The sequence below is a fragment of the Phoenix dactylifera genome, chromosome 3, assembly GCF_051530095.1.
Source record: "Phoenix dactylifera cultivar Ajwa chromosome 3, Ajwa_hap1_PhDact_Kaust_v1.1, whole genome shotgun sequence".
Classification (NCBI taxonomy): Eukaryota; Viridiplantae; Streptophyta; class Magnoliopsida; order Arecales; family Arecaceae; genus Phoenix; species Phoenix dactylifera.
The window spans coordinates 6,911,515-6,924,126 of NC_143192.1; the positions used below are offsets into that span (position 1 = coordinate 6,911,515).

Sequence of the window (12,612 nt, forward strand, 5' to 3'; positions counted from 1 at the left end):
CATGTAAATATTAATTTTCATGTTAATCTTAAATACTATTGCATTACTGTGAGAATAATGCCAGCCCAAGGCCCTTTTGAAGAGCTAGAACAGAGGATTGCGATCCTCTTCGCCTTCTTCGGGCGAGATGGGAGTGGAGGCGCCACGGCCGGTCCGCGGAAGCCACGCAGCTCTCTCCTGTTTTTCCTCTGTTCTGAGATCAATTTAGCAGCCGAAAGCGTGGCGCCACCCTCGGCCGAGATCCTCCCCTCCATCGACGTGCCAGTGAGCCACCCTTCTCTCTTTTCTTCCATTTCTAGTCAAACCGAAGCATTTCTTCCCTTGTTCCAGACCCAAACCGAGAGCTCTTTAAGTCTTCCTCCTCGCTGGCCCCCACAGCGGCTGCCAGCTGCCACTACGGTCGCTGATCGTCGACCTCCGGCCACCTAGGCCCGACCACCATCAGAGCTCCCTCCCTCCTCCCTCTCATCCTTCTTTTCCTCCTTCCTCCTTGTTTTCTCAACGGGATGAAGAACCCCCTGTTTTGGGTTGTGTTGGGTCTTGATCGTCTATTTGGGCCCTGTTCAAATTTGGGCTCACTTTAGTCATTTTGCCCCCGTTGGGCCGTTCCCATTGTGGGCCAAATTTGGACCCAATTCAGTCATTTGGGCCATGTTGGGTCATGCCCATTGTGGGCCAATTTTGAGCCCAGCTCAGTCACTTTGGGTCTTGTTGCGTCGTGCCCATTGTGAGTCGTATTTCTTTTGGACCTTGTTGGTCCAGTTCATCCTGTTAGGTTGTGCCCATTGTGGGCCAAGTTCGGGCCTTGTTCATTCTGTTGGGCCGTAACCATTGTGGGTTGTATTTCTTTTGGGCTGTGTCCATTGTGGACTAAGTTCGGGCCCTGTTCATCCTATTGGGCTATGATCATTGTGGGTTGTGTACATTTGGGTCGGATTCATTCATTTTTGGCCCTATTTATCTGTTGTAGGCTGTGATCATTGTGGGTCGTGTTCATTTTAGGCCTTGTCTATTCATTTTGGGCCTTATCCATCCATCGTGGGCCGTGTTCATTTTAGGTCGTGTTCATTCATTTTGGGCTCTATTCATTTTGGAGCCATATTCATTTTGGGTCGTCTTGGCCCTATTCATCCATTGTGAGTTGTATTCATTTGGAGCCCTGATCATCTATTGAGGATCGAGTCTATTTATTTTGGGCTTTGTCCATCCATTGTGGGCCGAGTCCAACCATTTCAGATCGTGTTCATCCCCATTTTGGGCCAAGAGAAAAAAAAAGAAAGAAAACTATCCTTAGATCGTGTATCTTTTTCTCTCTCTAAGCAAGCCCACATTCTGATTACATTTAGACCTTTCTCCTAATGGTCGGCACGAACCACTTAGACCGGACCCATGATCAGAATCAAACCAAGACTTGGACCGAGATTCTCTCTCTAAGCCAGACTAGGGATCTTAGTTCAAAGCCTTGGCTTCCCTTTTGCTCAAATCCAAGTTGATTCTTGGGTGGACGCCCTGAACCGCCCCAGTACCCGGGCGGTAGACCGGCCAATACTTCAGCCTTAGCTAAATTTGACCACTTATGATCTTTACCTGACCCATTGAATCCTATTAGTTCAAACCGACCTGAGGAGTCGGGCACTATCACCCGACCGAACTAATATAGAGGCATGAGACCGTAGAATTTAATTTTGACTTCTAAAATTATGTTAAAATTAATAATATTTTAATGATATTAAACAAGTATATCTGACATATTTGCATGAAGTGAGATTTAAAGCAAAAAGGAGGTAAGTAACATAATGCTTCAAAGTGTATTTTCTAAATTATTTAGTAAAATAATTATTAGTTGACTAAATTCTGATATTTATTTTGAACTTAGTAAAATAAGTTAGTCATGTTAATAATCATTCTAAAAATTATGTTACATGCTATAAGATCTGAAAAATGTGATTGGGCAGAAATCTAGTTTGTATATATGTATTCTCAACATAGCTATGATCTGGTCCCGCCAATGGAGATTATTCGTTGGCCCTGTCGACTTTTAATCTGTAAGAAACTAGTTTCGACACCAAACTACTGGCGATTAGAATAGTGGTATTTGGACACCATTGCCACCGGTGGTTAATAATAGTATTTTTTGGCACTTTGTGCGACCCATGCCATTGGGTTACGTGGCCATAACCTATTGATATTGAAATTCTGGTATCGGATTTTTTTATGAAAATGATAATAAATTTCAAAAACAAAATATGTATTATTCGTGTTTTATTTTTGAGTCATTATTTGTGTTTTAATTAAATATCCGGTATGCTTTGACCCCACTATGGGGTATTATATTGCTTACTGGGCTAGTGTAGCTCATTATGATAGTTTTTCTTTTTTTAGATCCAGATGCATGATCGCACGGGGCTTAGAGAGTACGCTAGATTCTTAAAGATTCTTCAGTTATTGGCATTTTAGTTGGATTAGTTAGATTATTTGATTTATGTTAGTATATGTTACTTTGAAACTATTGTAAGAACTATTTGAATAAATTAATACTTAAATAAATTTTAAAAGTTTGTCATTGCTTTGATATGATCTGTAGCCGTGCATGCCTGTACGGTCCGTCGTACAGGTGTGTAGCGTCTGTCGCGCTTCGAGTTTGGGCGTAATAGTTACAAAGTTTGTTATGCATCTAGGATCATTTCTTTGGGATTCATAGGAAACACCTTACAATCTTAGTAAAAAAATACGAAGGGTAGATGGACCAAAGAAGAGGTAGACCAGAGGTAAGAGATATCCACCGGGAAGAACAAGGAAGGTGGGGTGCCAGGTTTGCCAATCTATCAGCATATTGATTGCCAATCTATCAGAGACCACAATGCCAAACTTGTGGCAGCTGGGCGCCGACAGATCTTCGATACTTCTGTCATTGGAGCTGAGCTTAGAGCTGCAAGGAAGGGCATCTCCTATGCAAGGCATGTTCTGGTTGCGATCTGCATTAACCTCGAAGGAGACTCGTTTACGGTGATCGAGTAGGTTCAAGGTCGGCACAGTGATGCAGGCTGGCACACGCTGCTCCACGACACTTGAAGACTATCGAGAGGGTGTGACTCTTTTCGGGCCACCCATGTTTACTCGGAGGCAAACAGTGTGGCTGACTGGGTGACCTTCTTTGCGGCTCATCATTCCAAAGGGTTTTTTTGGGAGAACCAAGTTACTATTTCTTTTTTTTTTCTCTAGCTTCTTCTTTTTGATTTTGTTAGCTGCACTCATGCACGTTTTGTGTGAGGCGCCGTTGTACCAAAAAAAAGAGATATTTTTAAATTGGAACACCTGGAGGGAGGAAGAATTGTTTTAATACTCCAAAGGGAGGGATGACTAATTGTATCCGACTCTATAACCTTGGCGTGAATGATTGTCCTTCAATTAGAATCCTTGTTCCTTACAGGCAATTCACGATAACTTGGATGCCCTCCCAAGCTCCACGTAGCTCGACATAAGGCATAGAAGAGTTCTAGATAGGCATTGCACCAGCCAGAGGACGACCTCTATGCTCTCTTATATTAAATCCTCACCCACTTCGTGGCCCTAAATCAAACCATCAAAATTCACCTTAACAAACCCTAGTTGGGGGGTTTCCAGCAAACAAGGTTGTAAAGAAGAAGAAGCGAAGGGGGGAGGAGGAGCAACACTAGAAATAAAATCTCAAGGATCACACCCAATGTTTAGTGAATTTATAGTATCAACAAGTTTGTAAGAGCAAGAACATTACAAATAGAGGTGGCACTAGGATTTTCCATTGGGGTCCGAACATATTGTTGAAAATTAAATAAATTATTATGAAACAATAAATTTTATAGATAAGAAAAAATTATTTAAGTTGTGCTCGATGTTCTTCAGTACAATAAAAAACATTTATAATAGACTGTACTAAAGGTTTTGGTAGTTTCGTTCTCTATATGTACAATCAAATAATTAAGAGATATATCCATTTTATTCCAATGTCTTGTTTTCATGTATTCATGGTTAACAATGCATGCTTTGTAGTTAATGTTGAAATTGAAAGACTCAATATGAGTCTATGTAAATGATCTGTGAGTGAGTAAATCTCTAATTTTCTTGACTTCACCAATCCATGATCGAGTTCGCTAATAGATGATACATTTTTCAATTCTGAATGTTGTGGCACATTATGTTCTTAGTGTTGTAATTGAAATCTTAGGTGATTTTTTTTCTTGTTTAGTGAAATCTTTAGGATAAAATTTTTCAGCCAATCTACAAATATCATCAATTTTAACATTCCATAACCATCTATGGGATCAGAAGCCAAGTTAAGATAAGAAGTTCCATTGTGTTTTTCACTAAATCTATTGTTTAATTCTTGCAATCGTGAGTCAGTTGCAGTAGCAACTATATCTACCAGAAAATGGTGCTCTACGGTGAACTAATTTTGTTGATTCTCCATCCAACCTTGACCAATAGCGTAGTAAGCTTCCACACTATGAATGTTAGCTTCCACACCAGGAATGTTTATGGCATGATTCTTGCTGAAAGATGTTGCATTTTCATATAGTGAAGTCGAACCATTATCTCTCAACTCGAACGTTTTTTAGTGGTAGAGACCAAATTCATAGCATTGAGAATATCTTGAGATTGATGCTTAAGAGCTTGGTAGTGATCACCAGTGATGCTCAACTCGCTCAACCTGCTTAATACGAATCTCTCCAAAAAAAATAAAGATAAAATAAAAAATTTTTGAAACTAGGGTGCTTTGAAGTCCCCAACAATGAAGCCGAGTACGAGGCCCTTATTACTAGCTTCAAGCTTGCAAAAGAGCTTGAAGTTTGACATTTAAAGGCCTTCAATGATTCCCAATTGATCGTCAGGTATGTCTAGGAAGAGGCAAGAGGAGCCATGATGAACAAGTACCTCCAAAAAGTCTAGGATATTTCATCATCCTTTGATAAGTTCAAAGTACAGTAGATCCCAAGATCTGAGAATGATTGAGTTGATCTACTCTCAAAGCTTGCCACCTCGAAATATGCAGATTTTGGGAAGATGACCGACCTTGAAATCCTTGAGAAGCCCGACATAGAGGAAGAATCCGGCTCGATCATGCAAGCTGATCTTGAACTGAGATGGATCGACCCTTTAGTCGACTATCTCTAGAATGGGGAACTTTCGGAGGACCGAGGAGGAGCTTGAAGAGTCAAATTCCTAGCAACTTGTGACATCTATATAAAAGGTCGTTCACCCTACTTCTCCTCAAGTGCCTCCGACCTTTCGAGGGCTGAGCATACAAACAGAAAAATAACAAAGGTTCAATAATTACTTAAGATAACAACATTTACTCCAAATGATAGTAAGTGTTATCCCCACGAAACTTGGTATCAACCCACCCCACCTAGAACTTTTCCTTATCCGCAAAAATACCCCACCTATTTCAAATGGAGCCTTATATACTTATCACTAATTTTAAACATTGTTGCCAATATGCTTCAAGCTTCACTCTTTATCATTTTGAAATGCAAGCCTTCAAGATATTAACAATCTTTGGTTTTCCATCTTAGAAGGATTGGAATTCATGAAGTACTACTCCAATGGATTGAAAAATTGCTTTGCAATTAAATAAAAATGTCTCTATAATTATAATACAAACTACTTGAGACTTTGCCCTTGGTTTTTGAACTGCCATGAGTTGATTTGTAGGTTGAGAAAAACTATTAAGCTATAATGCCCTAGTCCTAGGGCTGCAAATGGGTTGGGTCGACCCGTGACCCGACCCGACCCAACCCGCTTAAGACCCGACCCGACCCGCATTTTAGGACCCGCGGGGCCGGGTCGGGTCCTAAATTTGGACCCGTTCTATTTTTCGGGTCGGGTCGGGTCTGCCCAATTTCGACCCGCACCCCGACCCGACCCGACCCAATTTTTTGGACCATTTTTTTAAGACATGCAGCCCATTGGGCCGCAGGCCCGCAGTGCTACTGACTACTGTGCTCTGTGCTTTGCCCGCAGCCCGCAACGGATGATATATAAATCATCCGCTGGACCGCTTCACCTGTTGGACCCCTTCCTCCCTTTTTCTCTCCCGTGCGGCGCAACGGCTGTGCCCTAGCCCTAGATCTCCCGTGCGGCGGAGGATCATCTGGAGGAGACGAGGACGTCGAGGAGTAGACCGCTTCCGTGCTCGGTGCCCTAGATCTCCCGTGCGGCTGTGCCCTAGATCTTGAGCTGCGGCGGAGGATCATTTGGAGAAGAGTAGCCCGCTTCCGTGCTCGGTGCCCTAGATCTTTCGACTTCCGACTCCCCATTCCGCGGATCTCCCTCTTTCCATTCTTCGGCGTCCCAAGGTATGTCCCTCCTCCAGTCCTCCGTATTTTTTTTAGCATAGGCCGGGAGATGGTTCCGGCGAAGGGGGCTTATCTTGTAACAGGGCAACGACGCCGGACTTGAGGGAGAGGGAGAGGGAGAGGTGGGGGTCGTCGGGGTCCTCAAGGATAGTCGGAAGATTTGGAGGAGGGGCGTGCCACACTTGGGGAGCATCATTTCGGCCTACTTGTTTTATTTTCTACCAATCTGTGAGATCTAACCTAGTTTGCACAATTTTTTTGAGATTTAATCATAGTTTTCAAGATTTTATATGCACGACATTCTCTCTGCTAAAGTCTTCCTTGATCTGGTTTTGAACAGTGCTGTGGTTTTTGTTTTTTTTTGCATAACTTGTGATATTCTGCAAGAGGTTTTGAACAGTGCTGTGGTCTTCCTCGATCTACTTTCTCTGCTTGGGTCTTGACTGGAGGATCCATATAGTAGGGATTTCTATAGTTGGCTTTGCATGCTGTAAATTATGAAAAAACATGGATGGTGGAGAATGAAATTCAATGAATACGCTATAAGCCTATGAAATAGGTTAATGTCCGTATGCCTGTATATTAATTAGCTCCTGTATATTAATTAGCTCACAATAAGTTTAGATTGTCCGTATGCCTGTATATTAATTAGCTCCTGCTAGTGTAACTGTGTAACAGTGTAAGTGTGTAACTATTCAATTGAAATCTGTACTCTCAAGTTGAAGTTTCTACTCTGAAGAAGGAATTTATTTATTTATATTTTTGGTGGCAAATTTTTGTCCTTATATAAATTTAAAATATTTGTTACTTATTCAGTTATTTGTCATAGATATACATCGTTATTAAGCCGTTAATTTTTTTTGTTTTCATTGTATAAAGTTGCATTTTATGCTCATACATGTTTATTTAATGCTTGCATGCAAAATAGGTTAATGTCCGAGATGGATAGCAATGAAAACATGGCTGAAGTTTCAAGTGTACTTCGTTGTAGTGGTTCTCAAGTAATGGAGCCTTCTAATACAGATAGCTCTAAAACGAACAGAAAAAGGAGGTCGGAGATATGGAATCATTATTGTGAGGTAGAAAATCAAAAAGACAAGGCTAGATGCAATTATTGTCATTTTATTTTTTCAGCTGATCCTAAAAATGGGACAAGCCATCTTCACAAACATGCAAATATTTGTAAGGCAAAAAAATATAATGATAAGAAACAGAAAATATTAATAGGCACCGTGACTTCAAAAGATGGTGTTCCATTGAACGAGTTAGTTTCCTATTCATTTGATCAGGAAAGAAGTCGTGAGGACCTTGCAAAGATGGTAATTCTACAAGAGATGCCATTTACAACAGTTGAACATCCAGCATTTCAGACCTTTGTTAGGAACCTTAGACCAGAATTTCATATTGTTTCAAGGACAACATTGTCTTCTGATTGCTTTAAAATTTATGAAAAGGAAAAACGAAGACTTGAAGATTTGTTCAAGATGAACTGTGGAAGAATCAGCTTAACATCGGACATGTGGACATCAAATCAAACATTGGGATACATGTGTCTCACTGCACATTATATCACTAATGATTGGAAACTGAAAAAGCATATTATCAATTTTAAGTTGGTTCCTTCACCACATACAGGCTTAGTCATTAGTGATGCTATAGCTAACTGTATTTTATCTTGGAATATTGAGAAAAGGTTGGGTTCAATCACTCTTGATAATTTGTCAGCAAATACAGTTGTAGCAACAGAACTTCAAAAACAATTTAAAAAAGATTTACTTTTGGATGGTAAATTCTTTCATGTGCGTTGCTGTGCACATATTCTTAATTTGATTGTGAAGGATGGGTTGAAGGTAGCGGAGGGTGCTATTCATAGGATCCGCAAGGCTGTTAAATATATAAAATCATCTCAAGGAAGGTTGGAATTATTTATGGGAATTGTGAAACAATTCAAGATGAATGGTAAAAAACGGATATGCTTAGATGTACCTACTCGTTGGAATTCTACATATCTCATGTTAAATGATGCTATACAATTCAAGGATGTATTTATGCGACTTGTGGCCCGGGATCCTAATTTTGAAGGTGCGCCAACTGAGGAAGATTGGTCTCAAGGCATCATTATTTGTGACTTCTTAAAGGTTTTTCATCTTATAACTGAAGTTTTTTCACAAACAAAAAATCCAACTGCAAATTTGTATTTCTATGAGATTTGGAGAATAAATATGCTCTTGATTGAAGAATCTAGGAGTTCAAATGCAGTTGTGATGATGATGGCTTTAAAGATACAAGAAAAATTTGACAAGTATTGGAAGGAATGCTCTCACATTCTTGCTGTAGGGGTTGTCCTTGATCCAAGACATAAGATGAATCTTATTAGATATTGCTTTCAGACAATCCATGGTAATGATGATCGTGCTTCATTTGAGATCAACAAAGTGCATGATGTTCTTCAAACTTTGTATGATAATTATGCAATTTTATATGGCACAAATGTCTCTCTTAATCAAGTGGATGAGAGGGTGTCTACATCCCATGGTGGAAGAGATGAGAATCGTTTTATGCATGGCTATAAAGAATTCATCCATGGAGTACAAGTTACCCAACCATCTAAGTCAGAATTAGAGACTTATTTGGAAGAGAAGGTATTTTACGATCTCTAATTTGGATGCTTACATTAAAATATTAGTCAATAATACTAATAAAAATGACATGCCATTTAATTTTTTGGAGCAGATTCATCCATTAGAAGATCAAAATTTTGACATTCTACAGTATTGGAAATTCAATGAATCAAAATATCCAATATTGTCTAGGATGGTACGTGATATCTTGGCAATTCCCATTTCTACCGTTGCATCTGAGTCTGCCTTTAGCACTGCTGGCAGGGTTTTGGATGATTTTCGTAGTAGTCTATCTCCGAATACGGTTGAGGTATTGGTGTGCACACAGGATTGGCTTCGAGACAGCTTGCCTCATCTTGCAGGTTCAATTTCTATAACATTCATAAATTTTATCATGCATCAGTTGTACTAGTGCTTTAAAACTTTGAGATTTTTAATTTCATATTTTCTTCATTTGTAGATGATCCACCTTCTCATACAAAATACAAGATTGAAGATTACGAAACTGTTGTTGATATTAATATCGATGATTAACTTATGCTGGTAAGTAGTAGAGTTCATCTTCATTATTATGCTTACATTTGAATTCTCCGATTTGCATCATTTCATGTGACATGACCACCTACTTGCATCATTATATATGTTGCTATCAGATGTAGGTGCAAGCAAAGAGAAATTTATGATTCCATGTGTTCAAGTTAGAAGGATGTATACATTGCATGACAAACCTGTTTACATAACCAGCAAAGACAGCATAACTTCAAAGCTCCTGCACAAACATAAAAGTGTACTCATTGATGCTTAAACTTTATAATTTTATAGTATAATGATTGTAAACTGATGTGGCTTCTTTGCTTTATGCAGGATGGTGGTAATCTATCTTAACTAATAGGACAAGTCATCTTCACTGAACATGATGTTGATGTTGATGTTGATGTTGATGTTAATTGCATGATGTTGATGTTGTGATGCATCCTTTTGGATTGTCATATGGGGTAGAATTTTGCTGTGATGTAGTAAATTGTAATGTTGTGATCCTAAAACTGTGACCCAGGTTGTAATGTTGTTGTTTGGATTGTCCTTTGTCATATGGGGTTGAATTTTACTTTGAAAAATCCTGTGATGCTAATACTGTAACCAGCTTTGATTATAAACTTACATCTTAGTGCATAGGTGGTGGAATTGAAGTGTCTATTGGCCTTTGTCCTGTATGTCTCATGTTTACTAGTGGATATCAATAATTGGAATGGTTTGAGAAAGAAGTTGTTATAATTCTTTAGGTGTTTGACTCCTCCTGACAAGTGTGTTTTTTGTTTCTTCTTTTCTTGATGCAGACGAAGTGAACCAAGAAGGCTGGAATTGTTGGCAAATATGGTAACCAAATTCTTCATAGCTGTTTTCCTTTGCTTGTCTATTTCTACCATTGCAGTAGCTGTTGCCTATTTTCTCCGATTTATTGTCATGTCTTGGGATCCAGGTACCAGATATGGTGCTAGTTTGCGAAAGCAAATCAAGAAAATGGAAGTCTCCCAGCATGCCAAGTATTTCTGTGAGTTCTGTGGAAAGGTATCATCTCATCTCTTGCATTGAGACTATCTTGTTGTTGATTATTATCTTATTATATGCTGACTGCAAAATGCTTTTTTTATTGCTCGTTATGAAGTAAGAAAATTGTGCTTAAATTTTAATCTTCGCAACATCAACTCGAAGTGGACTGAAGTCTGCTGAAAAGAGATAGGTATCTAAATACAGTTGGGAATTTATGATGAATCAAGTTAACAGAAGGCACTGAGTTGAATTAGTAGAATTCATGAAGTTCATGTTCAAAATTTAGTGTTCCAAATGACCACCTACTTGCATCATTATATATGTTGCTATCAGATGTAGGTGCAAGCAAAGAGAAATTTATGATTCCATGTGTTCAAGTTAGAAGGATGTATACATTGCATGACAAACCTGTTTACATAACCAGCAAAGACAGCATAACTTCAAAGCTCCTGCACAAACATAAAAGTGTACTCATTGATGCTTAAACTTTATAATTTTATAGTATAATGATCGTAAACTGATGTTGCTTCTTTGCTTTATGCAGGATGGTGGTAATCTATCTTAACTAATGGGACAAGTCATCTTCACTGAACATGATGTTGATGTTGTGATGCATCCTTTTGGATTGTCATATGGGGTAGAATTTTGCTGTGATGTAGTAAATTGTAATGTTGTGATCCTAAAACTGTGACCCAGGTTGTAATGCTGTTGTTTGGATTGTCCTTTGTCATATGGGGTTGAATTTTGCTTTGAAAAATCCTTTGATGCTAATACTGTAACCAGCTTTGATTCTTTATGAATAGCAATTCCAAGTTGCAACTGTTCAAATGTTTATGTTTTAGATGGAAAGTTGCACCTGTTCAAATGTTTTAGATGCAGGTACTTGCAGTCTCAATGTTGGACAAGTTGATTTTGTTTTAGATCTGAACCTATTTTGAATGTAACAGATGGATAAATGTGTTTTGAATAAGCTAGATCTAAACCTGGTTGATCAGTTTGCCTTCAATTTTTTTGGTGAAACGTATTCTGAACCGGTTTTGAATGTAACAGATATTGAATTGTTGAGCTTGCAGCCTTTATTTTCACGCTTCCAGCCTTTCAGGAGGAATTGTTGAGCTTGCAAAAGGCTTCACCTGATGGTGAATTGGTGAATCGGTGATGGAGTATTGGAGTTGACAAAATATTGAATTAAAAATGCAAATCCGACCCGGACCCGATCCGGACCCGACCCGGACCCGACCAGATCCGGACCCGACCCGACCCGAATGACCCATCGGGGTAGGTATGGACCCGACCCGACCCGATCCGTTTTTCAACCGGGTCGGGTCTGGGTCCAAAATTAGGACCCGAACATGCAACCGGGTCGGATCGGGGTCACCTAGGACCCGACCCAACCCGACCCATTTGCAGCCCTACCTAGTCCCGTAGAGCTCAAGTAAACTCCAGAAAAAAGAAAAATGTAGACAGTAATTTAAAAGGTTTGATTGGCACTTCAGTTGGAAATTGTTAATATAATACGTGCCATATCCAGTTGTCCAAGTTAGTCATGACTTTCTTTGCACATCATTTTTATCCATAAGATAAAAACTATTTTTGATTAGATGGTCCTTGGGTAGATACAACCCATAGCTTCAGTGTCACGCACAACTTGTAACTGGGGTGGGATCATCTGCACAGAATTCCACACAACTGAACCATTTTTTTATACATAAGACATAAGCTTTTTGATTTCTCAACACTTCACTAACTATGATGAAAGCATGACCAACTCAAATCTTCCAGATCCCTAAGAAAGCAATTTAGTTTGTAATATGGCCACCAAGAGGGCAACAATGACGCATGCCTAAAATAATAACCCACTGTTTACGAAAACAGCCATGGAGTCTACAGTGTGAGAAACCAGGGCCAAGAGTACTGCCCACGAGGCCTTCATTGAAGACTTTGAAACCAAGAGACAGGAGGAATATCATACAAAATTATAGTAGTAAAAAATTAATTCACCAATGAATTCGAACAAATATAAAGATATTTTAGTGGGGCAGTCAGATCCACCGCATGCAGTAAATAAACAAAAAGAAAATTTAGTCTGAATCTCTCCTCTGCATTGA

General features: G+C 39.3%; 1 protein-coding gene, 1 long non-coding RNA gene and 1 pseudogene across 2 annotated transcripts; 2 read left to right on the forward strand and 1 right to left on the reverse strand.

Annotated features, from left to right (window-relative positions):
- Positions 1–3,878: 3,878 nt before the first annotated feature.
- LOC148714218 (uncharacterized) lies at positions 3,879–5,075 on the reverse strand (annotated as a pseudogene).
- Positions 5,076–7,276: 2,201 nt separating this feature from the next.
- On the forward strand, positions 7,277–9,490 carry LOC120112593 (zinc finger BED domain-containing protein RICESLEEPER 2-like). The gene is made up of 4 exons (XM_089929365.1): positions 7,277–7,336; positions 7,625–8,977; positions 9,069–9,318; positions 9,417–9,490. The coding sequence occupies exons 1-4, from the start codon at positions 7,277–7,279 to the stop codon at positions 9,488–9,490; spliced, it is 1,737 nt and encodes a 578-aa protein (XP_089785491.1).
- Positions 9,491–9,857: 367 nt separating this feature from the next.
- LOC148714219 (uncharacterized) lies at positions 9,858–11,654 on the forward strand. The gene is made up of 3 exons (XR_015976078.2): positions 9,858–10,330; positions 10,434–10,522; positions 11,049–11,654. It is a non-coding gene; the product is annotated as an uncharacterized LOC148714219 (long non-coding RNA).
- The last annotated feature ends 958 nt before the right edge of the window (positions 11,655–12,612 follow it).

Coding starts and splice junctions, on each gene's coding strand:
- LOC120112593 (XM_089929365.1), top strand. CDS start 7,277: ATGGATAGCAATGAAAACATGGCTGAAGTTTCAAGTGTACTTCGTTGT. Junction 7,337..7,624: donor TTCGTTGTAGTGGTTCTCAA/GTAATGGAGCCT, acceptor TCATTTGATCAG/GAAAGAAGTCGTGAGGACCT. Junction 8,978..9,068: donor AGACTTATTTGGAAGAGAAG/GTATTTTACGAT, acceptor TTTTTGGAGCAG/ATTCATCCATTAGAAGATCA.